Raw genomic sequence first — 26,942 nt, 5'->3', positions numbered from 1 at the left:
CTGACTGAACTTTACCCTTTTTAATTGGTGGTTCTTGACATGAAATATCTTCAAAATGGACCTGACTTCATGCTGATTGAAGGCTCAAATAGATAAGTCATCTCCACACACCTCATCCTAGCGTGAACTTCAAATGGAACAGGGTTGTCTTCCACCATACCATAAGCAGGGTATGGAGAGAAGAGAGTGAAAATAGACTGGGGTATAGTGCTAACCAGCATGGGGATTGTGCAGTGCTCAGAGAGGCTGAGTTTGTGGATTACACAAACAACACACGGATGAACTCCTAATGGTTTATGACTGTTTGGCAAATTTGTACGTGGCCCGGAGGGGATTTATGTGTGAATAAGTGCCGAGTGGCATTGGGCATGCCTGGGCATCTCCTACTCTTTCTGTCTCTCTACACTGCTCTCTCTGCGGAGTTGTAGTAGTCTGTCATCTGTAGGGATCTGGAGTCAGTGCTGGAGGTGGCCGGCTCTTGATTTGGCAGGCTGGGGGCTGGGTGTGGCTCAGACTCTGGCGAAGCTAGTATAAGGCATGGTGGGAAAAGCCACATTGACTTTTACACCACAGCTGCGACGCTGTTGACCACTTAGCTTGTTCTTCCTCCAATGTTCTGTGTGTGTCTGAGTGTGTATGTTGCGCACATAAATTCTTGTTGATGCACATCACAGACCACAAGATTTTTTGGCTGAACTTTTGTACCCTTTCTGCACTGTCGAAAACCACTGGGGCGGCACATTTCACAGAGCATAAAAAAGACAGAGCTGCTTCCTCTTGATGAGAAAGTCCAGAGGCACAACACACATAGATGGACACATATCCAGACAGACAGATGAGCAGGTGAGTGGATCTGAGCCATCTTACCTTCATGTGAGTGGGGGAACCAGATCTGAGAGGCGCTGGAGTGAGGACCCCCACGATAAGAAGGAGAGGAGGGAGAGGATGGTGGTCTGGAGGGGTGTGGTGGGTGTGAGGGTGGAGAGCCTAGACTGCTGGCCAGGAACGTCCCCATGAAGGAGGCTGAGGAGTTGCCCATCAGTCCACTGCCTGTGTAAAGAAGGGAAGGAGCGTGAAGTGGTTAGGTGTGCAGACTGGTACGTGAACATTGTGTTGTAGCAAGTGACAGTACACATATCTGAACATAAAAGAATCAAAGACGTGTTTTAATTAACTGACTTAATTAACTCCTATTGTCTGTACACTCTTGGCTTACTCTTGGAACTTGTTCGGAATTTGATTATCAGCATAAAGTCTAGTGCAGTGTTCCCCAACCGTGTTCCTGGAGGCACACCAACACTGAACATTTATGAACTCTTCCTAATCAAACACACCTGATTCAACCCATCAGCTCAGTAGAGACACTCGATTGGGATACACTGGTCTAGTCCACATTGTTGTATATTCTGACTAAGAGCCACCAACTTAGACAGGAAAGGGCATTAGAACGGCATATTCATTAACCAGCCACCTTTTGCTTTTCTTTACTTCATTTAGAGCAGGGGTGCCCAAACTCGGTCCTGGAGGGGCTGTGTCCTACAGAGTTTAGTTCCAACCTGCCTCAACACACCTGCTGAGAAGTTTCTAGTATGCCTAGTAAGAGCTTGATTAGCTGGTTCAGGTGTGTCTAATTTGGGTTGGATCTAGACTCTGTAGGAAATCGGCCCTCCTGGTAGGGTTTGGACAACCCTGGTTTAGAGGCACATGAATCTGAAATTAAGAGGAAGTAGAATATAGTGTTAGATTTATTACAATTAATATCTATTTTGTGCAGCTTTCTGTTCAGTAAAGGTCTGTAAGATGGTGTGTGTGTGTGCATGTTTGAAGTTTTTGTGTTACTTTTTTAAGCAACAAATATCATACTGACTTGCCTGTGCCCTGCGAGCATGTCTGGTAAGCTCAGAGGTTGGCTGGTAATGTCTGCCAGATCCATTCATTCTCCACAACCAAGAGTGGACACCACCCATTCAGCACACATACACACACATACATAATATAGTTTAGCACTGGGACATCAGAGTCCGAGCTTGGATACATCAAGTCATCACTGGACAGATGTCTCATCTCACAGATGAATGCACACCCTATCTGTCTCTCCTTTCTTTTTCTCTCTTTTCTGAATTCCCTTCCCAAATTTTTTCCCCTTTTCTCCATTATCCTATTTTTTTTAGTCGTTCATTCTCACGCCCTCAGTCTCGCCCTGAACCCTGCTATCTTTTTTTCTTCATTTACATCAACAGTCTTCTCTGCTGTGATACCTTCTTCTGTTTTGCTGGAATTTTCCAGCATCCCCAGTCTCATTCTCACACGCTCTATAATGAATAATCCAAAAAGCATTCAACTGCATTTTGACCTCAGAGTTACAGTATCAGTTTGACACACACCCCTCAGAACGTCAGTATGTTTTTCTCTGCGGGTCCAAAGTATTTGCAAAAACACATTCTCAAACACTGATTTGGAGAGAATATTAGCATGATGAGATCCTCAAAAGCCTGACCTAAACAAGTTAAGACTTTATACAGAATTTACAGCCTTAGTAAATCAGCATTTTAACCTTTGACTCTACATCTCCAGGCTGACATCGTAAATCCTGTAGTCCTGGCCTTAGACTGCATCATAATTACACAAGGATGTTTTATCATGACTACAAAAAAGAAAAATAAGTGAGTCCTTTCTGAGCTCTCACTGTAACCCTGTTAGCCTCTTTTCATAATAGCTGCTAGAATTATATCAACCTTGCATTTGCCTGCACTTAGCTAGACGAACGGCCTTGTAACAGCTTGATGGAGTATTATTCATTACAGACAGAGATAGAGAAAGACACACTGATTAAGCATGGTTTTAATTGGTCTCCCAGTTTTCTACCTGTGGATCTTATGACATTTATCTTCTTAAGTTACTGGAGGTGGAAGGAAGTGGAAGTGGCCTTCTTATGAACTAACTGGAGGAGTATTGTAATTACAAACTTTAGACAGCCACCCTCTCTCTGTCCTGCCCTCCACAGTATCCAACTAGACAACTGCGGCCCGTACCAAGACACTGGGCAGATGAAAGACAGGACAGAGACTTTACCACTCCCCATGCCCCACCTATTAGCATTAACTACATAATCCTAAATCAGCATAAACCCACCTGTTGTTTGATGAAATGGTCTGGACAAGTTGTAGTCAGAACAAACACCAAGTCAGGGTCACTGTCTCAGCCAAACATTCAAAATGCTAATATGGTATGTAATGCAGATGTTCTATTCAAGAAAAAGCTCCTGAGGTAGAGGTGTAAACACATGGCCAACTGGGGTCGCCAATGAAAGCGAGCTCTGGAGTGGATCTGAGTTTTAGGGTGTGAGAACACAGACCAGGGGTTTATTTAGCAGGTTATTAAAAACAAGACGAGGTTCTGCTCCACTAAGCCAACACTCATGGTGTACCTTTTTCTGACCTGACACTGTTTACATCTTAGGTCATGGCAGTCTGGTGCTACCATAAAAACTTAAGAAACAGCCAGGTCATGTGCATCCTAATCGGTGCAGATCCCTGACAGTAAAGATTAATCCTATTATATATTTTTTTATAAAAAATCCTATTATATCCTAAAAGAATGGAAGAACTACCGACATCAGCGCACACACAAATAAGCAAACCCATGAATCCCTAGGAACCGCACATACACCCACAGGCTTGTAATAACCAGCGGGGTCCTGGCACGTCCTGTGTGTACACACTGGTTCTCATGTGCCGCCACAGTGGATGCCATGGCCCTGCCACCCGTTAACGGAGGCAGGAAGATTCATTCAGCTCCTAGTCAGCTCAGAGGGAGGCGTCTGATGGTGCTGTTGTCATGGGGATGGTAAGAACGGGAGAGATGAGTGAGAACAGCATGGCCTCATCCAAACCAGACGCTCTGTGGGCTGAGCCGGTCTGGGGTGTTGGTAACTTGCTCTTTTACACTGATCTGATGAAAGTTGAGCAGTTTGTCTTCTATTGGTGGAGTGAAGCCTTAGAGAGCAATAACTGATCGTAGGGCTGTGTCAAAGGCGGCAAGTAACACTTAGACATGACATCGTCAGTTTGGACTCACTGCTTGGATTGCTCATATTAACCATGGACGCATACCACGTCACTGTTGAAAGCAGAGACACACACACTTTTCAAACTTTTCAAATTACTGCTTATCCCTCTGTAGAGTCTAAAAGTGGTTAACACATGAACATGCAGGTTGCAAATACTGCCGGAACAGTTTAGAGTAATTCAGGACATCATGCTGACTGACATCAAACAAAGCAGCTGTGTCATCTACATTGCACCAAAAAAAAAAAAACACCAAATAATGACACAACTAACAACTGGAGAGGAAACTGTATATAAATAGTCTAATCAGCTCTCTGGTAATACATGGAGGTGCCTAATGAAAAAGTAATGGTACTAAAGAAACAGCTGTCCTTGTTCAGTAACCACTGTGTTCCATGCAAACTGCACACTACAGACTACAGTGGTCAGAATTGAAGCAAACAATTATTTCAGCAGTGAGGAAATAGTCTCATTTTGACTTACCCAGTAAAAACATCCCGTAAGAGTCACTTGAGTCCTCTGTTCTTTACGGTTTATAGAAAACAGATGTTAGATGTGGAGTCAAAGAAAGTAGAACCTCAGACTCTCACAAGAGCCTCAGCACCTCATACAATCCTCACGTACTGATAGCTAACACCACCAGCGCTCCTCTAAACTCCCTAGCCTGGGACAGACTGGGGCGCATGACTGGCTCTCGCCCCGTGACTCAGAAAACACTTCCTCGCTGTAAAAAAGGAGCAGGAATTTCAAATGGCTACTAAACTGGGGGGATTTCCTTATAAGAGTCAAAGCCATCTTGAAAACATTAGAAGAATTGGTAGCCAAACAATCCTATTGGTTTGTAGACAACTGGGATGGCATTCCTGTTTCACAACGCAGGAGGAACGTGCAGAGCAGGAAGTGGCGGGACCCTCAGGGGCCAATCTGGATGAGTGCGTGTGTGTGTGAGTTGGTGAGTGGGTGAGCATGTAAATTGGAGGGGTTCGGTCAGACAACGGTCCCAGTCTGACCAGTACCAAAGTGAGTCAAGCTGGAGTGATTCCAGGACTCATGTGGGAAGAAAAGGAAAGCACTTGGAAAAAAAAGGGAAGAGGAGGGTTTGGGTTGCACATGCTTCCAACACTTCAGTGCTCAGTGCGTTCTTGTCAGCTGAGTATAGATCCGTCCGTGGGTGTTGGCAAAAAAGAGAAAGGAGAGCAAGAGAGAAGGGTGTTTACTTAGAGAAGAATAGGGTAAGGTGAAAAAGCTACAAAACGATAAGGGCAGAGGAAGTGGTGAAATCAAGGCTGTGTGTGTGAGGTGGCAGCCAGTGTTTGTACAGTGGCTTGGTGGTTAGCCACGAAACACAAAATCAAAGAGGGTTGTGTGACAAGTATTTCTTGTCCAAGATTTCTTGTCTAATGTAAACTGAACTGACACATAGCTTCAACCAAAACTAACGAGAATTTTAGCCTTAATTGGTTACTTTCATTGAGCAAACAAGATGGGGATAAATCAAACAAAACCTCAGTGAGTCAACACAAGTCTCTATGTGGGTTGAAAACTCTCCAAATAGCAAGTGCATCTATTTAATAACATAAAGTACAAGCATATTGAAACATGATGCATAAGGACACGTCCTGGCAAGTTTGATTTCAATGATGCTTTACACAATTGGTTATCATGTGTGAAGTTTTAATATGCAGAAGCAGAAATAAGATTCAAAAGCAATAATGTTGGGGAAGATTTCTAATAAATAATGACTTCAAATCATTTGGGGCAGTCGTGGACAAATGGTTAGAGAGTCGGATGTGTAACCTGAAGGTTGTGGGTTCGAATCTCAGGTCTGGCAGGAATTGTCGGTGGAGGGAGTGAATGTCCAATGCTCACTTCCACCCTCAATACAATGACTGAGGTGAGACCACTGAGCAAGGCATCAAAACCTGTTGTTTTTAATGGAATAAAAATTCATAGGTTTGTCAAAGGATTTTTGAGAGAACTAACCTAATCAGGGATGCTTGTAAAGCAGACAAAGGAGGGAGACCTAATAGCCATTTGCTGAACTCCTAAGAACCGAGTGTGAAAGAAATGAAACAATAAAACAAAACAGCTGTCAGTATGATAAAGACATTACAGGAACATGTGCAATAATACATGCTGTGTAAAGGGCCGTACACACCGGGACGAATATCGGCGCGCGTTATTCACCAGCGTTTTTCAACGCGTTTTTTGTGTTCACACCCAAGCGATTTTCGCTGACGATGAGCCGAGTGAACATGCAAATTCATTCCCTGACATTAGATGGCGCTTAATGTAAAACAGATATACTAGAAATACTAGTTCTCTTTTATCAAGATTTTTGTAATCGCTGTCGCGTTTGTCATATAGTTCTTTGTGTTCCGACACCAACGAGACCAGCAACTCTACATTCATCTTGCCTTGCATCTTCTTCGTCTTATTTCTTCCCGGCAGTGTAGACGCTACTTGGCGTATATCTTCTTCGCCGTTAGGTATGTGTGCTCAGCAAGACAGTTTTGTGTTTGAGCGCCCCCAAGTTGTGTTTTACTGTAACTTCAGAAGCTCCAGACACGTGTGCAAAAGCGCCATTCTCATTGGTCGTATAGTTTTTGACGCGGTGCGTCAAACCAAAAAAACGAACCCGAGGCGTTTTTTTTAAAAAATGACGCTTTTACGCGTGGCGTTTTTCGCGTCGGTGTGCACACTCACATTGGCGCCCTTTGTTTAGTCACGAGGCGTTAAACGTCGGCGAATATCGCGCGCGAAATTCGTCCCGGTGTGAACAGGCCTTAAGCCTCACCCTGGGGTGCACTGGGCTTTAGCTTTTTTTTTTATTTTAATCCATAATTTCTAAAGGTCTATTTGCACATGGATACCTCATTGATAAGGGCTCAAACCACGGACAAACAGGCTAATGGATGGCTGTCTGGATATCGAGCTCTGCTGAGGACACGTTTTATGGGAACGGTAAATAACGGCAGACTGAGCAGTGCCATGACAGGAAGTCTAGCCTCTCTCAAACAATGATAACTTTCAAGAAGAGCATAGGTTGTATGTGCTGGGACTGTGTGTGTAAGTTGAGTCTATTAGGATCTTTCTACAGTTGCAGTGGCATTTCCACTCCAGATTCTCAAAAATTAGAAATAGGCAGTCCATGCTGTTTTATTTCAGGGATTTAATAGCATTAGGCTTTGTGGATTTTTTTTGTACAACAGCACAATAATATATTGTTTGTATACTATTAGATACAGTATATTATATAATAATTTATTTATATATTATAACATATTGTTTTTACAACAGCTCAACAAACAAGTAGTTAATATTGAGTAACTTGGGTTTCAAAAAAAAATTGCCAGTTCATCTGTTTTAGTTTCTCTGCCAATACAAATTTTATGGGATGTTGCAGGATGTTGAGTCATGCTATGTTACCATAAGCACCTCTCTCTGCACTTTTCAGTTATTTTATTTATCCCACAAACATACATACTTTTCAAAAACCGGTCAGAACTCTTGTCTATGCATTTACACGATCACAGGAGTTGTGTTATCCATCAGAAACACAGATGTGTTTTACTGCTTTCTCTGAATCCCTTAAACGGCATAAGACAATTGTTTACATGATGTCTCAAGGAATCAAGTGCAATGAAAATACATTTATTGTCAGTAAGTTGACATTAACTCTGTAACCACTTTGCTTAATCCAGAGAGTACTTTGTTAGAATGATTTAACCTGATTACTTTTTTTATTTTTATTATTAATTTCTATCTTATTTTTTTTTTTGCACAAAGCTAGCAAAGACAACTCCGAAAAGAAAAATGTCTTGTCTGTTTATTATCACATTTTTGAAAAGCAATCACTGAAAACACTGCATCGTATGACATGAAAACTTTGGAAATACAGTAAGAGTTGTACGGACTCCATTTACAGTGCTTTATGTCCTTTTCGTGGATTGATAGACATTTATGGAAAAGTTTTGAGGTAAAACAAGACATGCATGATTTGACATGAAGATGAATAGATGATAAGATGAATAGATAAATAGATTTAATTTTTTGACTAAATATCCTTTTGAATTCCATCTTAAATGCTAAGACATTGGCCAAAATATATACAGAATCAGCCAAATAAAGCCATGTCGGTTCACTCTTAGCCTCCCGAAAGCTTTACTACATACATCACCTCACAGGAGCCGCGATTCACGCCAGATTCTTGCCATTTGGCGCAGAGAGGAGTGGACTCCCACTAACCACTGTTTTCTCTCCAAACACCTAATGTTGTTCTTTCATCCCACTCTCACTTTATTAAATTCCACTCTTCACCACCAGCTAGCATCCTGTCTACACCGAGAGCGAGAACCACAGCGCAACAAAACTAGAAAAATCTTATTATCAGTGGAGCTGTCTACAGCTGTAGCACAAACTATCTCTAATGTCGTATTCCGATAGGACTAGTTTTGCCTGCATGGGGAGGATAGGTCCAGTACATTTGTGTTTCACTTAGCCTTCATACATAGCGAATTTAATCAAGTCTAAATCACATATGACTGTGCATATACTGTGTGTTATCACTGCTGTCTACAGGATAAATGTTTAACTCATTCAAAATACTTCTGCTTAATGTTACACTGTCAGATATGCTAAATAAATCTATTGCATCTCTTGCTCTGGCTACTGTGTATAGACCACCAGGGCCGTATACAGATTTCCTAAAAGAATTAGCATATTTCTTCTCAGAACTATTGGTTACTGTTAATAAAGCACTAATTGTTGGAGATTTTAACATTCATGTTGATAATACAAATGATTCATTAGGACTTGTGTTTACTGATCTGATAAACTCTTTTGGAGTCAAGCAAAACATCACCGGGCCCACTCATCGTTTTAATCATACGCTAGATTTAATTATATCGCATGGAATCGATCTTACTGATATAGATATCGTACCTCAATGTGATGATGTTACTGACCATTCAGTCAATATTGTGCATGCTGCGTATTAATGATATTAACTATATGGCTCCGCGTTATCATCCAGGAAGAACTATTGTTCCAACCACTAAAGACAGATTCACAAATAAACTGCCTGATTTATCTCAACTGCTTTCTGTGCCCATAAATACACATGAACTAGATGAAATGACTAACAATATGGGCACTATCTTCTCTAATACATTAGAAGCTTTTGCCCCCATCAAATTGAAAAAGTTTAAGAGAAAAAGGTACTGCGCCATGGTACAACAGTAATACCCACTCTCTCAAGAAAGAAACTTGAGTCTTGAGCGCAAATGGAGAAAAACTAACTTGGAAGTTTTTAGAATTGCGTGGAAAAACAGTATGTTCAGCTATAACATGATGGGCTCTAAGATGGGCTCTAAAAGCTGCAAGGGCCGAGCATATCCACAAACTCATAGAAAACAACCAAAACAATCCAAGGTTTTTATTTAGCACAGTGCACAAATAACCAGATGCCACCCGATCTAAATATTCCCTCACAGTATAATAGTAATGACTTTATGAATTTCTTCACTGATAAAATAGGTAACATCAGAAATACAATAACAAATGTAGATTCTACAGCATCTAATGCTTCAGCTTCACTCATCGCACACCAAAAACATGTTTATTAGATCCTGTACCCACTAAATTACTGAAAGAGTTGTTACCTGTAGCAGAAAAACCGCTTCTCAATATTATTAACTCGTCGTTATCTTTAGGTCACGTCCCAAAACCATTCAAGCTGGCGGTTATTAAACCTCTTATTAAGAAACCACAACTAGATCCTAGTGAACTGGCAAATTACAGACCCATTTCAAATCTTCTGTTTATGTCTAAAATTTCTGAAAAATTTGTGTCTGCTTAATTGTGCTCCTTCTTGCAAAAAATATTTTTTTTTTTAAGATTTTTGGGTTTGTTGTGTCTGCTTAGTTGTGATACTGCACTAGTTAAAATGACTTGCTTCTTGCGTCAGACCAAGGCTGCATCTCATTGCTAATTTTACTTGATCTTAGCGCTGCGTTCGACACCATAGATCATGCCATATACATAGATTGATTACAAAACTATACGGGTATTCAAGGGCAGGCTTTAAGACGGTTTAGATCCTACCTGTCTGATCACTACCACTTTATTTATGTAAACGGTGAGTCATCTCAATTACCACCAGTAAAATATGGAGTGCCACAAGGATCTGTCCTAGTTCCTCTGCTATTTTCAATATACATGTTGCCCATTGGTAATATTATTAGAAAATACGGGATTAGTTTCCATTGTTATGCTGATGATACTATATCTGTCAACAAGACCAGGTGAAACTTCCAAATTATCTAAGCTAACAGAGTGTGTTAAAAATGTAAAAGACTGGATGACAAATAATTTTCTCATATTAAATTCAGATAAGATAGAGATATTACTTATTGGACCAAAAAAAAAAGTAGAGTCTCGTAGATTACAATTTGCAATTAGACGGATGTACTGTTACTTCCTATACTGTCAAAAATCTGGGTGTTACAGTATATTAGATAGCAACTTGTCTTTTGAAAATCATATTTCCCATGTTACAAATACAGCATTCTTCCATCTTAGAAACATTGCCAAGCTACGAAACATGTTACCTGTTTCTAATGCAGAAAAGCTAGTTCATGCATTCATGACCTCTAGACTGGACTATTTAATCAATCAATCAATCAATCAATCAATCAATCAATCAATCAATCAGTCAGTCAGTCAGTCAATCAATCAATCAATCAATCAATCAATCAATCTTTTATTACAGACTCAAGGTCCAAATAAAAAAACAAAACAAATAAGACAATAGGGCAACATATACAACCCACAGCATCCACCACACACAATAAAAAGTTACAAAATACAACAATACCAATGTCTCCACAGCTCTGACTGATACCTTGTTGTTTTTTTGAAGCATTTAGCCGGAAGATAAATCTATACATAAGATTTCGTAACAGTAATAAAAGTTATTACTCTTTCATTAACAAACATTTTACTTGCACTATGCCATCTAGGTCTCTTTAGTAAAATTCTCATTGCATCATTATAATCTACTTGCAGCTTCTGTAAACTAGATGTTTTATAGTAGAACCACAGATGAGCAGTATAAAGTGTTGTACAATATGCTTTAAAAAGTGACACCTTCACCTCAGCTGAACAGAAACTAAACTTACGTAAAATTATATTCGCCTGAATATACATCTTATGATGTTGCCTTTCAATATCCTCATCGTCTGTCATGCGTTCAGTGATGAAATGTCCAAGGTATTTTACTTTCACACACACAGTAAGACTCTTATTAGACAACTTGAAAACTGGAAATTTTATACTTTTATCCTCCTTAGTTCTGCGAATCATAACATATTGTTATGCACTGCAGGGTGGTTGTTCTGCATCCTCAATAAACAAACTACAGGTAGTCCAAAATGCAGCAGCTAGAGTCCTTACCAGGTCAAGAAAATATTATCATATTACCCCAATTTTACAGTCTCTGCACTGGCTACCTATTAAGTTCCGTATCTGTTCCAAAATATTATTACTTACCTATAAGGCCCTTAATGGTTTAGCTCCTGCAAAGCTAACTAGTCTTCTACCACACTACAATCCGTCATGGTCCCTAAGGTCGCAAAACTCTGGACTTTTGGTAGTACCTAAGATAGGTAAAGGAGGTAAAGCTTTTTCGCATTTGGCTCCCAAACTCTGGAATAGCCTTCTTGATAACGTCTGGGGTTCAGACACACTCTCTCTGCTTAAATCTAGATTAAAGACACATCTCTTCAGTCAAGCATTCAAATAATGCATCTCATAAACTTGTACTGCAGTCATATCTGATCAAATGCACATTATTATTCTTTAGCTTGGGTTAAACTAATCTATTTTGCTTGGTTGGAACAGTAGCTACACTAATTATGTCTCTATCTGTTTTTGTGTTTTTGCCACGGGCTAACTAGGATTTACAAAAGTTTCAGTCTGGATCCAGAACACCTGAAAAGAGGCGATGCAACCCCTCAGAAGACGTCAGATGATTCCAACCCTGAAACAACATACAGATCTATCAAATTTTGCTATAAGTTTGATTGCATCATATAATAATTGCTGTTAATAGTGTTCATTGTCTGTTTGATTACGTGTTTAATTGGTTTTTCCTTACGTTTCTGTCATATGTACTATAGGGCCTTTCGGACCGCAGGAACCTTTTCATAGTACCATAGTACCACAACTAATTGTGGAACTACCCACTTTTGGGTGTTTTTGCACCGCAGGAACAAGGTGTGATTTTAGTCTGCCTTTGCCTCTGCCTTTTTCAAGAACCAAATTAGCTCCTACTCCGGAGCAGGGTCTAACCAGCACAACTGGTACTACCCGTGACATAAGTAGACATCGATTGGCCAGACACGTTCGAAACCCACCATTATTTAAAACACTGTGTAATATACTGTAAATATTGTGTCAACTTATTTCGCAAGTATGACGAACAGCGATATATATACTGATATATATACTGATACTGATATATATATACTGAAGTGTAGGCAAATGTAGCACTGCCAGTTGTCGTTGGAGATTCTTAGTCCTCCGTTCTTTCAATCGCTTTACGTATACGTCGACATTCCATGTCCATTATTGTGAAACCCGCAAGAAACAACAAAAACACAGCTCCGATCACAGCGTCCTCCATCCTCCTGTTGTTAACGTTGTTCTTCTTTGTTAACGTTGTTGAAAGCCGCGCACAAATGACGTCGCTGTCTACCGGCTTACGTAAGGTCCTAGTACACACTGTCGGTGCTAATGCAACCCTTTAAATGGTACTGGGAAACAGTTCATGCAAAATTGTCCCAGTACTTTAGTACTGTACATTTAGTTCTGGAACTAAAGCGGTATGAAAGGCCCTATTAACTGATAAGCTACTACTAAATATATTATAGAAACTTCATTTTCTATAAAGTTGCTTTGCAACAATTTGTATCGTGAAAAGCGCCATACAAATAAACTTGAATTGAACTGAATTGAATTGAACTGTCTGGATGTTAATAATTGCAATTCAACCAGTGCAAACAGTCTGAACTCAATTAACAATTATTAACATCCATTCGATTGCCTTTAGAGTTTAACTTGAAATTGCCAGCATCAAATAATTTCTTTCCTAACTGAAAATGCTCTGTGAAGTGACAAAAGCATAGCCAGTCAGATGATATCTAATGTTTAATGTGCTGAAATGCACAGCAGATGGACCAGAAAGATTTTACTTTGAGCAGAAAAGATAGAAGCCAAACTATTGGCAAAATTATGCTTGTCATGTCACAACAGGGTAGGCCAAAAACTTGGTTAGGACTTGATGTTACTTTGACTATTTTCTCTTATTCACACCGTTGTACTAAAACATATGAAATACACAGGCTCAGAAAATATCCCAATATGAAGATATATATAAAAAAAAAAATTCAAATTCAAAATTCAGTCTTTTTTAGTGACACAAAATTTAGATTGTGTTCCGCCTCATCCACCACGTTCTCAAACTCTCACACACATATAAAGAGCCGCCCACAGCTGTGTCAGCCCATATCCCTACAATCCAATCTGCTCCCCTTTCCCATGATGCTTCCCATTGGCACAACGGAGAGAAAATCTGCAGTGGTGCTGATATGGAAAATAATTTCAGAGAGATGCTCAGACCCATAAAGCTTATTTCAGCTTATTTCTTTGACTAATGAGACAGTCTTTCTCACTACTGGACTTAGATGAATACATATTAGACACTGATATGCATTAAAAATGTTAAAAGTACAGGTACTTCTGAACTCAACAATAAAATAAAAAATATAACACTACAGTCCTTCTACATTATACTGAGACACAATGAGAATGTAAATAGGTGACATAAAATATCTGGCATTATCTCAAAATCTTGAATCTGTGCATTTGTTCTTGCATTGTATATACATTTTAACAGACCTTCCATTGTCTATATGTTTTAATATTAAAAATAATAATATTAATAATAATAATTATTTATATCATGCTGTCATTGCATGCTGTGTGAAGTCTTCAGTTGGGTGGTTATCTAGTTTTAAAACCACAAATAATGTTTAAAGCTGCCGTATGTAATATTGACAGCTAGCAGTTGAAATGGGTACTGCAGTCTAAATTCAAAATATTGGAAAACGTTGTTTCTCCCACCCCCACTTCCTCATTGAAGCTCAGATTGAGGACATTTGACAACGGATGGTGACGTGCTTTACACATTGTAAGTCAATTAATTAATTTAATATGCCACATTTTAATATGCCTACAGTTATAGAGCTTTTTATATGGATGTCTAGGCTTTTACTATTGGGTAAATTGTCAGTTTGCAGAATCACAAAGACCAAAGCAAAAACGGACATTCCAACACGGAAAACACATTTCAAAGTTGAATAACTGACCGTAGCATTGTTTTCTTTTTCAAGTATGTGAACTTACCATGTTTCTTAAATATCTGCAAACATATAATGGTTTATTTAATGCTTTAGTATAGTTCAGAAATTACATACAGCACCTTTTGTTTAAGCGCAATGGCTTGGCAGATAAATAGACAGCCCTTTACTGTGTTTTGGTGTTTTGGTTGATTGGATTGCCCAATACCAGATGTGAATGGAGTCTTCGAGACTGTACCTCATGGAAATTCAATGGAATATCCCTGCTTTAAACCAAATCAAATGACAAGGCACAGTTAGCAGTGATATTAGAGACTTCATGGAATCGTTCAAAACAAGGTGAAAACCATCCCAGAGTATGTCATGAAATGGCAACTACCATAATCCTTTGTTAAAGACCCTCATGCTCACCCTGAACAACCACAGCTCTGGACAGAGATGAACAGTGTAAACTGCTGTCAGGTGTGTTTCTCACAGGCGTGACTTGAAGCTGAAGGCACGGCTGTAGTGCTATGTAGGTGGTGTGGGTTCTCAGTTGGGGCTCCAAGAACACAAGAGATGAATGTGTCTCTGATCCATTGTTAAGAGCTGCCGTCTGTTTGAACTGAGCTGGGCTTGAGTCATCGCATTCAATACTGACAGAGCTCCCATATCCAGCCACTTATTCCACCCAAACGGGACTTCACATGACTAGTATGGAAAAAGTACGGGAAATTTTAACGGATCTGGTTTGTTTCGGCTGCTGTTGCTCAATCTGTCAGTTTCTCATTGCATGCGGGGGTGAGAATTAATGTCATTTTTAGAGAGGAAGAATCTCTAGAGTCGAGGTACAGCAACTGTGTGGGAGCCCCATGGAAATACCATTACCTATTTTGGTAACACTTTAGAATAGGGAACACTTATTCACTATTAACTATGACTTTTCCCTCAATAAATTCCTAATTAGCTGCTTATTTATAGTTTGTAAGGTAGTTGTTAAGTTTAGTTATTGGGTAGGATTAGGGATGTACAATAAGGCATTAATATGTGCTTGATTACTACTAATAAATGGCTAATATTTTATTAATATTCATGCTAATAAGCAACTAGTTAAGAGAGCCTAAAATAAAGTGTTACCCTGTTTTTACTCCTGAACTGTGTTTAATTGAAAAATAGACTATATTAGTGTAATGTACAGACTGCATACTTATTTTTCTTCCAATAAACTGATCAGATGATCTGAATGTGTGCAAGAAAAGTGCAATGTAATAGAGTCGTGTGTGTAACTCAAGCCTTTGACTACATACACTGACGCCACTCTGGAGGCTGTTAAAGTGTGTTTTAAGAGGGCTTCAAACCCATGGCCCACACATTTGCCCTCACCACATCAAAGGTCCCCCTGTAGTCAAAAACTGGGTGGTCTTTTTCAGCTGTGCGACCAATAAGCTTAAGAAAACTGGTAACCTTGGACAACCAGACAGCTTGCACTGCTGTATGTAACTCAGTTTCATTAAAATAGACTGAGTGGGTGAATCTCACAAATCATATCTGCAGTGTAAAAATCTATAGGCTTCAGTTATGTTTATGCAAAAAAAACTATTTCTTATATATTTTCTTTTCCTTTTGATTTTGGGGCAACATATGAGCAAGACTTGACTGTTTTTGACAGTTCTTGACCGGCTTTCATGAGATTAAACTGAGCGTACAAACATCCACATAAACACAGCTGCAGTCACTTTAGTTTTTATTAAATGTAAAAATCTCCAGAGAGGCTGTTGTATGGATAATGTATGATACATGGAGCAGCGCTATATAAATCTACTCTGCACTACTCCTGTGAGCTCTTGTGTCTTCAAGGTTAATTTACTCTTTAATGTCTTTATGTTTCCTCTTCACTTCTTTCATGTGTCTTTTTCTTCTGCAACTCCATCGCTCAGTTTTCCACTACATAATTCCTTTGTTACTCTCTCCATCTCCCATTCCTGTCCTCCCTTCTCCACCTCCTTCTTATCAACCTTCAACTTTTAAAGTCCTTTTCCTTTACAAATGCCTCTCTCTCTCATTGTATTGGGCCCTGCTGGCTCATTCATCAGTTTGAGAGAGGCTTGGTAGACTCTATTGTCATATCCACATAAATCAGAGTCCCAGTACGACAAAGAACTGTAACGTGCAGCTTTAGTTTGTCCTCCTACACTTCACTTATAGTCAAGGTTTCTTGCAAGGTCTGGAGAGCTATCCGTTAGCATTCCCATTCATCTCGATGGCTGTTGCTCAATTGAGCACCCATGAAAGTATTTCCCCTGCATGTTGCCATATTTGCTAATGGTTGCATTGCAGTTGCATCTACTTTCATTTAATGAAATGAGAAAGACATGGATTTGTTGGTGTATAATTGTGTAGTTACAAAATCTTCAGGCAGGGGCTAATCGTAATTTAGTATAATATGACCAATTTCCACACTCTCTCTGATGCTGTATTCCTTAATGAACATGTATGACTTAGCACACCCCACCTTTATCTTTTCTCTTCTACCCATTGCCTGGTGACTAACTAAAGGTCAGCCAACACACTAAACATGAGCTGCATCTGCCAGAACCTGCATTAAACTTGAGTTATGCTGCCTATGGACAGATGCTGGTCATTCATGGAATGCCATTCTAGAGTCTGTTATACATCTGCCTGAACAGGGCCTGGAGGATGAGCAAATTTAGGAGTGTTTCCTGCAGTTTGTAGAAGTGATAGAAGGTCATGGCAGCAGGAAGAGGAGCAAATGAAGAGAAACATAAAGCAGTCCTGCTTGTAAAAACGGTTGTAGTGCTTTTGGTTGAGGCTGCGTGAATTTAAAAAAAAATAATAATAATAAATCAGGCCCATTGTTGAGAGGTTTTTGCTCTAGATGGGTACAGTAGGAGTGGGCAAGATATCTAAAATCATGCTGCAAGTAATTTAATTTTACATCACAGTTACAGGGTTAACAATCGGTTCCATTTCAATTCAAAAGTTTTTGAATTGACTTGAATTTATAATCACATTGAGTTACTTAAGTTCTTCCTTTTATTGATTACAAGTTGACAGATTCCTACTGTGATGTCAGCGCACAATCATGTCCTCACGCTGTGTGTCTTGTGTGAACTTTTCAGCAATTTTTATTGTATGTTTTTGCAGAGTTTCTTTTTGAGAATGAACAGGTTTCTAGCCAACGTCCTTTGAGACAGTGAGAAAGCAAAACACAGATGCTGTACATCTGTGCTTGAGGATAGAGGTTGCTACTGCAATCAAAGCATAAAGATTTAAAACACACACACAGTTTCTTCCGATAAGCAGTGATGTAGTGTCACACTGTGTTGGGAAGCCTCATAACCGAGTTGAGCAAATGCACTATTCTTAAAAGTTTGTTCAGAGTGTCTTATTAATTTCAGCAGAATGGTTCATCCATTTATCCATTTTCCAAGCAACTTATTTTAGACTCTTAGACCACTTTGAGCGTCACATGAACACTGCATGCACACTCACAGTCAGTGTTGGAGGTAACACATTACAAGTAACCTGAGGTATGTAATCAGATTACTTTTTTCCAAGTAACTAGTAAAGTAATGCATTATTTTTACATTTACAACATATCTGAGTTACTTTTTCAAATAGCCTAAGTAATGCAAGTTACTTTGTTCTCCCATTAATTCACTGACACCTCTCCTGTCCCCGTGTTGAGAGAAATTGGGAGTGAGTTGCCGAGGCAGAAGCACTTCCTTCATACTGTGGCTTATTTATTTCACTTTTAGTGTGAAAGGGCCTTTACAGTTGCCAAAAATATAACCTTTGGGTTTTTTGTTAATAAAAACATTTGCAAGCCCAACCCAGGTGACAGAAAGCAATGCAAAAGTAACATAATGCATTACTTTTAAAAGTAACTTTCCCTAAAACTGCTCACAGTAGGGTTTTTTAATAATTTACCACAATATCTAACCAGTATAATCATGACATCCCTTCTGAAAAGAAGTGCACTTAATTGTATTGTGCGCAACTGTAGTGTTCTTCAAATCTTGAAAGTCTATTAAAAAACTGTAGTTGCAGAAACAAATAGATAGTACACTTTCATAATTGTTTCTTAACACACTCAACTATATAATAACATGCAACAATGCCAAATGAAATGCTTTAATTAAGAGTACATTTTAAATCATGTTGTAATCTTGTCATGCTTTCAAAAAATACACTTATTTAAATGTGTTACTAAAGCACATATAAAGTACTTAATTATATTTTTACACTTTAAGCATATTACAAAGTAATCATGAAATTACAAAGATATACAAAGATGATCTATCTATATTTGATCCTTTTTTATGATTAAAAGGATTGCAAATGAAAGTGTCCCTTTGCAAATAAATGGCTGAGGTGTGAGCTCTCTCCAGAAACTTTTAATTTTAAAATGATCTTACCCAGACCCTAAAAACACAACTTTTCCAGATGATTACTCACAGAGCTGGCATCATTTATCTTAAATCATAATTTGTCTCCCTCCACAGGCATTACAGTAAATGCGGAGCTTTGAAGGTGTGGCTTAGCATGTATTAGCTGAGCCTCTTTTACATGGAGACCTTATTCCCATAAAACATGTCAGCTGAACTGGCTGAGTGTTGACAGGGGGTTTGGAAGGAAAGCAAAAGCACTGGTGTGGATCTTGGGAATATGAGATGGAGAGCAGAATGAGTGGTGAGGGGGATGTAGCATTTCTACAAGCTTTCTCACGCAGCAAAGCAGAACAACATGTTTCAGCTGCCTTTCATGTCAAGTCAGAAGTGTCTGTGCAGCAGCAGGATGAGTGTTCAGGGTAATATAAGGCTACTGAGCAGAACTAGACCTTCTAAGATGTCCTAACATGAAAGAAGCAGCAAATGTGACAAGAAAAGTCAAATGGTGGATAGACACCTCCACTAAATCACACACAGCCCTAAACTTTAAGCTACTGGTTATGTATTATTTATATAACAGATAGTTCTGGCTCTGGGTGTTGACTGATCAAAACAGAGTTACTGATCTGCTAAAATACACTTGTGTACAATGTGTGTGTGTGGTCCTGGTATTTCCTACATTATGGGGACCAAATGTCCCCAAAAGAATAGTAATATGGGTAAATTTTGTCAATGTGTGTTTCAAACATGATTATTAAGTGACTAACAGCCCTGATGTTTTTTAGGTACAAATTTATGCTGTCACATAACCCACTCTACGCTACAAGTTCTTCTTTACAGTCAATTTAACCTAATAACCAAATAAACTGGGCCTGAATAAGCTTAAAATGAGTCAATGGTTACACTGATTCAAGGTGATCAGTCATTGAAAAATGACTCATTTAAAAGAAAGGGCTGATAAGAGTCATTCACTTGTGAATTGGATATAGCACTGTTTGCTGTTGCATACCATGTGCACAACAAAAAGATGCTAAATAGCAGGGAACAAAACACATTTCATAAAACTTCATATTCTAAAGGGAATTACCCTTTAAGTTTTCCAATCAGCCACCAAATGGGGACTGGGGACTGACGATTGCAAGAACACAAAATACTGTATGACCATTACACACACACAAACACCACAAACTGTAAAGGCACACTGATTTAAACAGCATATGATGCACACTCTCCCCAGATGGAGCGTGCTGGAACAGCCACCCGGCCCGCCAGGAAACCGTGAGCTGGCGGGGTGTTCTGGCACACTCGTAAAATCACTCACAGTTATAGCAGTGTTTCAGAGCAGCACGTCTTCAAACACACACGCTGTCACATAAAAGCAACCGTTACAAGTTCAGGTGACAGACACAGATGTCACATACTGCACATGCAACTCACCTTCATGGATTATATTTGCATTTATTAATTTGGCAGATACTTTTATTCAAAGCACCTTGCAGTGTATTCTAGTGTGTAAATTTTTTATCAGTATGTGTGATTCCCTGGGAATCAAACCCGTGACCTTGGCATTGCAGGCTAACATGTATTTTTAATTAAAGAGTGTAAAGTGTAAGAAACTTTTTTTTTTTTTTTCAATGGAAAGATTCCATTAATGTTAAAGGTTCTTCATGGAACCATCAATGCCAATAAAGATCCTCTATTTTTAAAAATGTATAGTAGAAAGCATCACAGTAAAATACATCTGCATCTTCGACACAAACACAAGAAGGACAGAGGTCCAATCCATCCCAGGTCAGATTTTTAATGAAATTGAATGCAGTATTCATATGTGCTGGTAATATGATAATGAACATGCGAAATATTGTTATTGTGGGTACTTATACCGTGAATAATTATTTATTACATATTATTCAGATTTTTTTAATGCATTTAAAGAATACTTTTCCCATTAACTGGTTAAAATGCAAAACACTGCTGTATGCTGCACTACTTTCTGAAACGTATTTAAATGATTTAAACTGCCATTCAGTTTTTTTGTATTCGCTATGATGTTCACCACATCACTAAATACTTGAATACTTACACTTAAACGGCTATTTATTTTCAAACTTTTTTACATTTTAATCTGGACTACAACATGCCCTAGATATTGTTTAAAAATGTTTTGATTCTTTATTATTCGGTCACACTGTAACTGTGGCCATGTGGTAAACTAATGATAAAGAATTGAAGCACTTCATAAGAGTGTTCATTAGGAGGCCATCTGTTCAGCGGCAGTATAAGTGTGTCTTACTGAAAAACACTGACTGAGATCTTTGTGTGAGTGTATGTGTATATATATATATATATATATATATATATATGGACACACTTGCACGCCAGTAAGCTCTCGCTTTCCAAACACATCCCACCTGTCAATGTGACTGTCAGTATCTGCGGAAACATTACATACACATTACATACACATTTACACTTTTTACACCGCAGCCGATATATCGACCGATATTTGGATTTTTTTAAAATATCGGCATCTGCCCATAAGTCTTTCTGTGTGGTCAATGTTTTTAAAAACAGATTATGACACCATATCGTGCATTTATGCTTCCTCTTTAAGACAAGCCACTCAGATTTGAAGCCAGCACCTGACAGACAGTAAAATGACCAATCGTCATTCACTTTCTAACGTGAGGCTATGTTGTATTAAATACAATAACACTCCGGCGTTCAGCAAAGTCTTATTCAAATGTACCATGAGACATCAGATCTGCTGGACTCCATTGGGAGACACAGATGACACAACAGACACAAACAATCAAAAATCCCGCTACTGGCTCTTCCTCAGATAGCGTGTTGTTCTTGGGTGCTTCTAAACAAGACTGGTGGACTCAAAAGTTGGTGCACTCCATAATGAAAGCTGGGTCGACATGAGAACTCTATGTCAAGTAATAATAATAATATGTTTGAATTCCTTTATATGCTTATTCAGGAATATCCGCTGTATTTGATTGCCCATGATTCCGGTCTTATTTAACATTGCTATATGCTGATAACCAAGCATGTAATTACACGAATTCGGGCTTGTTTTATTTTTACAATGAAACAGACAAGCAAAACGAAACAGATCAGAGACATGTATATTTATTATTAACCAACTATCCCATACTATAATTAAAACAACCTTTAAAACAACTTTTTTTTTTTTTTTGGTAGATGTTTTAGCAAAAGAAAGGGAAAGGTTGCACTAATTGTTACAACAATTGTTTACATTTTTAATTAAGTTTAAATAAATATTTATGCATAATACATGTTAATTTAGTTTCACCAAATTTTTTGCATGTCTCTCATTAACTGTGATTGCATGTATTATATCGGCCAGATTGATTTCACAATATCGGCATAGGCATCGGCCATTAAAAATCCCATATCAGTCGACCACTATCTACAACAGCACCAAACCTGTCGAGGGATCACAGAATAAGACTTACAGACGTATGACTCTGTAAGATAAAAAGCCCCTACTAAGCAGTTCAGACTAAAGGACAGTATGAAACACCAGCAGTATTTACCCTTTAGGTCACACTTTAGTTTGGGGACCAAATCTCACTATAACAAACTACTAATTTGCTGCTTAATAGTTAGTAAGGTAATTGTTAAGTTTAGGTATGGGGTAGGGTTAAGGGATCTAAAATATGCTCATACAGAATAAGGCATTAATACATGTTTTATAAGAACTAATAAACAAACAATATGCTAGTAATATGCATGCTAATAAGCAACTAGTTAATAGTGAGAATTTGACCCTAAACTAAAGCATTACCTTCATTGCATTCTATTTTTTATTATGTATAATAAAAAATAAAATATTTCTGTTCTATACTGATTTGTATGCTTTACCAGTATTGTAGATGTTAGGGGTTAAGCCAACATTGCTTTATTGACTCAGATCCATGTTAAGCAGTGATGCTCATGCGGAGATGTAGCTTCAAATCTGGCATGTGCAATATTTTTACACTTTTTTTTTTCTTCTGGTAACACTTTACAACAATGTGCCATTAGTTAATGTTAATGTAATAACTAACATGAATGAACAATGAACAATACATATATTACAGTATTTATTAATCTTTATTCATTTTAATTAATGAAAATACAGTCGTTCATTGTTAGTTCATGTTAATTCACAGTGCATTAACTAATGTTAACAAGCACAACTTTTGATTTTAATAATGCATTAGTAAATGTTAAAATTTACAATAACTAAGATGAATAAATGCCAAATTCCATCGGCCTTGGTCAAGTGGTTAAACATAAAGAAAAATGATAACACTTTACAATAAGGTTCATTAGTTAGCATTAGTTAACTACTTTAGTTAACATGAACTAAGAATGAATAAATGCTGTGGAAGTATTATTCATTCTTAGTTCATGTTAACTAAAGTAGTTAACTAATGCTAACTAATGAACCTTATTGTAAAGTGCTATCATTTTTCTTTATGGTTAATATTTATGATGTTCATGGTAGCTGTGGAGAGCAATGTTCCCTACATAAATGTATTTAATTTAATGCCAAAAAGGTATTTTATCCAATATTTGTGTGCCTCAGACCCTTAGTCATCATTTACTCACCCACAAAACAAGTTGTGAAAAAAAAAAAAATAATAATAATAATTCTATGGAAGTCAATGGCTGTTTGGTTACCAACATTCTGCAAAATATCTTCTTTTGTGTTCAACAGAAGAAAGAAACGTATACAGACTTGGAACAAGTGTAGGGTGAGTAAATGATGACAGAATTTTTCATTTCTGGGTGAACTGTCCCTTTAACAAGGTTTGTCTTTTAGTTCAGTTTACCAAAAATCTGACTGCTAATGATTTCAGTCACATTTTTTTGTGTTTAAATTTTAAAAGACACATTTTGCTGTGGAATGACCTCTAAAGGGGACAGGACAAGATCCTGGGCAGCTGCCTGTGATCTCTCCAGAGAGCCAATGATTGTAGGTAATACACTTTACTGGTCAGGTCTAATTCACATTAAAGTTACAGCCTTCTCATAAAGGTAGAGACAAGCATTTTCTGAAAGGATCAAGCACTGTGTAACTATTCTGATCACAAAATTTGATGGAATATCATAAAGTTTCACAGGGTGAACCGTGTCATTCTGAGAGATGTGTTAATGCTACTTCATTCACAGAAGTCTGTCTCAACTGATAAACTGACCCAGACAGAATATGAAGACTTATTTTGGGAAGAATCTGTGGAACGGGTTTAATATATTATATATATATATATAAACACACACAAACACACACTTTTATTGAAAGCTGAAAGAATAAGGTACTCTCTGTGAAACAGTATAACTCTTAAAGAATAAAAGAACAGTCAAACTTAATATTATATAAGCTGTATATTTTTTTACTTTACTATTATATTAGGTGTTTCCATTTTTTCCACAGCAAAAATTTATTTAAAAACAATTTAAAACACATTTCATGTGATCTTGTTATTTTCTGCAGTAAGCATAAAATAATCAAATATAAATAATAATATATTAAAATATACTAATTTTTTACAATCAATTTGGTAGCTAAAAAGTTTTTGAGAAAATGAACTTGTCTTCCCATGATGATGTCAGTTTTTGAGTGTCTTAATTGTAAGACATGTAACTTTTTTAACAGGCAAACTTTTTTTTTTTTAACTAGGTAGATACAATGGAAACTAACTCTGTATATTATAACTCTACACTCTTCTATGAAGTTGTCTGCACTTATTGTCAATTTAAAAGAGTCTTATAAATAGTTTGCGTAAACTGCTGCATCATTATTTAAATGTCTTTTATTGTGCAATAATATACCTCAGATAAATCCACCCATAAACAGCAAATAAAAACAAAACCAACTGTGACTGATCGCTCGTTTTCCATGTCAGTCACTTGTATCTTCGCGTCTAAATGAGCCAGAATAAGCTGTAATATGGAACAGACTATTCACCATTCAGTCAAAGATTTGGCTACGTGGGACAACAAGCTGAAAAGTGAAGAGATGAAACAGCCTGTAAAGGAACAAAACACTACACACACACACACACACACACACACACACACGCAAATAGATACACACACACCCATCTTTACAAAGGAATGGCCAGAGGCTCTCAGCCACTTCTCAGCTACTGACACACCGCCAGAGAAAGACGACGACACATCAGAGCATCAGACAGCCTGTAATCATAGCATGACCTCTCTGCAATTATCGCCATCTCACAGGAAGCAGCCCGCTGTCCTGAGACTAATACATAACTCACAACTCAGAGCCAAGCAACACACAAACACAAACAGACCAAAAGCAAGTGTCTGTCCCTCCCAAAGCCAGGCTTATGTTTGAAGAGGAATACTAACTGACTACTTACTGAATACCACACAGTAAACACTGTATACTGAGTACTATTCAAAAACAGGGAGTGAAACAGTATGCAGTGATACATGTTTCAAACAGTGGAATGCTACATTGTTGTGAGATGGCATCTGAAATAAACAGTAATTTAGTCTTTTTAATCCAATTTCATGAATATTGTAAAATCAGGAACTGGATTCAAAGAAAGCTTTCTAGAAAAATAAGTTCTTAAGATAAATTTGTAAGATTCCTTAATTGTTCAAAAAGTTTAAAAGAACAGCATTTACTCAAAATAGAAATCTTTTCTAACAATATAAGTCTTTACTATCAATTTTATCAATTTAACACATCCTTGCTGGAAAAAAAAAAAAAAAATTATTTAAAAAAATAAAAAATAAATAAAGTACGGAGCCCCGCACATGACATGCAAGAAAAAATAAATAAATTGTTCTCTCAATAAATTTGTTCTCTCAATTTATAAATCGTGTGCGCAACTTAGCAAATCGAGGGAATGAATTAGTAAATCGTGCGCACGATTTATAAATCGAGGGAACAAAATAGTAAGTCATGCGCACGATTTAGCCTACTATTTTTTTCCTGCATGTCATGTGCAGGTCTCCATAAGAAAGAAAAAAAAAGAAAAAGAAAAGAAGGACAGAAAGAAACGTACTGACCCCAGACTCTTGAATGGTAGTGTATATTGTTTAAAAAGATTTATATTTTAAATAAAAGCTGTTCTTTTTCATTTTCAAAGAACTTCGTAAAAGTATCACAGGTTCCAAAAAACAATTAAGCAGCACAACTGTTTCCGATAATAAATCAGCATACTAGAATGATTTCTGAAAGATCATGTGAGACTGAAGTAATTGCTGAGGAAAATTCCGCTTTGCATCACAGGAATAAATTTAAAGTATATTAAAATATAAACCATTATTTTTAATTCTAATAGTATTTCACAATATTAAAATTTTTACTGTATTTTTGATCAAATAAATGCAACTTTGATAAACATAAGAAACCTCGCAAACAACATTAAAAATAATAAAACCCAAACTGATCCCAAACTTTTGAACTGCAGTGCGCGTATATATATATATATATATATATATATATATATATATATATATATACATACACACACATTTTTTTATGATTTCCTTTTCTTAAAAATGAAAAACCTGAGGTTGGTGTATCTAAAAATTAAAAATATGTGCAATTCCTCAAAGTTGCGGAAGAGATGTATTCGTTCTCGCATGATATTAATTCACTTAATTAATCTTATATAATCTGTATTTGGTGTTTTGACAATATTGTAAAATATGTCAAATAATCGTGGACAGAGAGATAGAGGGAGCTGCTGACACCTGGCTCTCGTTGTGTACAGTGGGCTCTGCGCCTGGACCCGCAGCCGTTTACTGAAAACACCTGCCACAGTGAGTTAGAGGTGGAGAGGTTGGGGGGTTGTTGATCAGTCCAGGCAGGCCCGGCACGGGCCGCTCCCACCACGTTACACCCTCAGAGCCATAAATCCAGCCTAGATCTCCCCACGGCCTCCAGAGAGGAATCATCATCACTCCTGCCCCATAGCACAGGATTAACTCCTGCACCGCAGCTGTCTCTTTAATATTAGATCGATGTTATACAATTCTAATCCCTCGCACTAACCTCTTTAACC

General features: G+C 37.8%; 1 protein-coding gene across 7 annotated transcripts in view; it reads right to left on the bottom strand.

The window, feature by feature from the left end:
• LOC109111143 (BAH and coiled-coil domain-containing protein 1-like) overlaps positions 1–26,942 on the bottom strand; it is an 82,066-nt gene that overhangs the window by 44,564 nt on the left and 10,560 nt on the right. For 5 of the 7 annotated variants that reach the window (XM_042731207.1, XM_042731192.1, XM_042731199.1 and 2 more), the window contains one exon: positions 868–1,050. In XM_042731207.1, the coding sequence (XP_042587141.1) occupies positions 868–1,050 (183 nt within the window). Of the gene's footprint in view, positions 1–867; positions 1,051–1,216; positions 3,492–4,550; positions 5,746–26,942 lie in introns of those variants that run through there. The other 2 variants (XM_042731229.1, XM_042731218.1) reach the window with 2 other exon arrangements.

This window comes from Cyprinus carpio, chromosome A3 (genome assembly GCF_018340385.1).
Source record: "Cyprinus carpio isolate SPL01 chromosome A3, ASM1834038v1, whole genome shotgun sequence".
In the NCBI taxonomy this organism is placed as follows: domain Eukaryota; kingdom Metazoa; phylum Chordata; class Actinopteri; order Cypriniformes; family Cyprinidae; genus Cyprinus; species Cyprinus carpio.
Note: the sequence above shows the minus strand (reverse complement) of the source record. Positions and strands in the feature narration are given on the sequence as shown.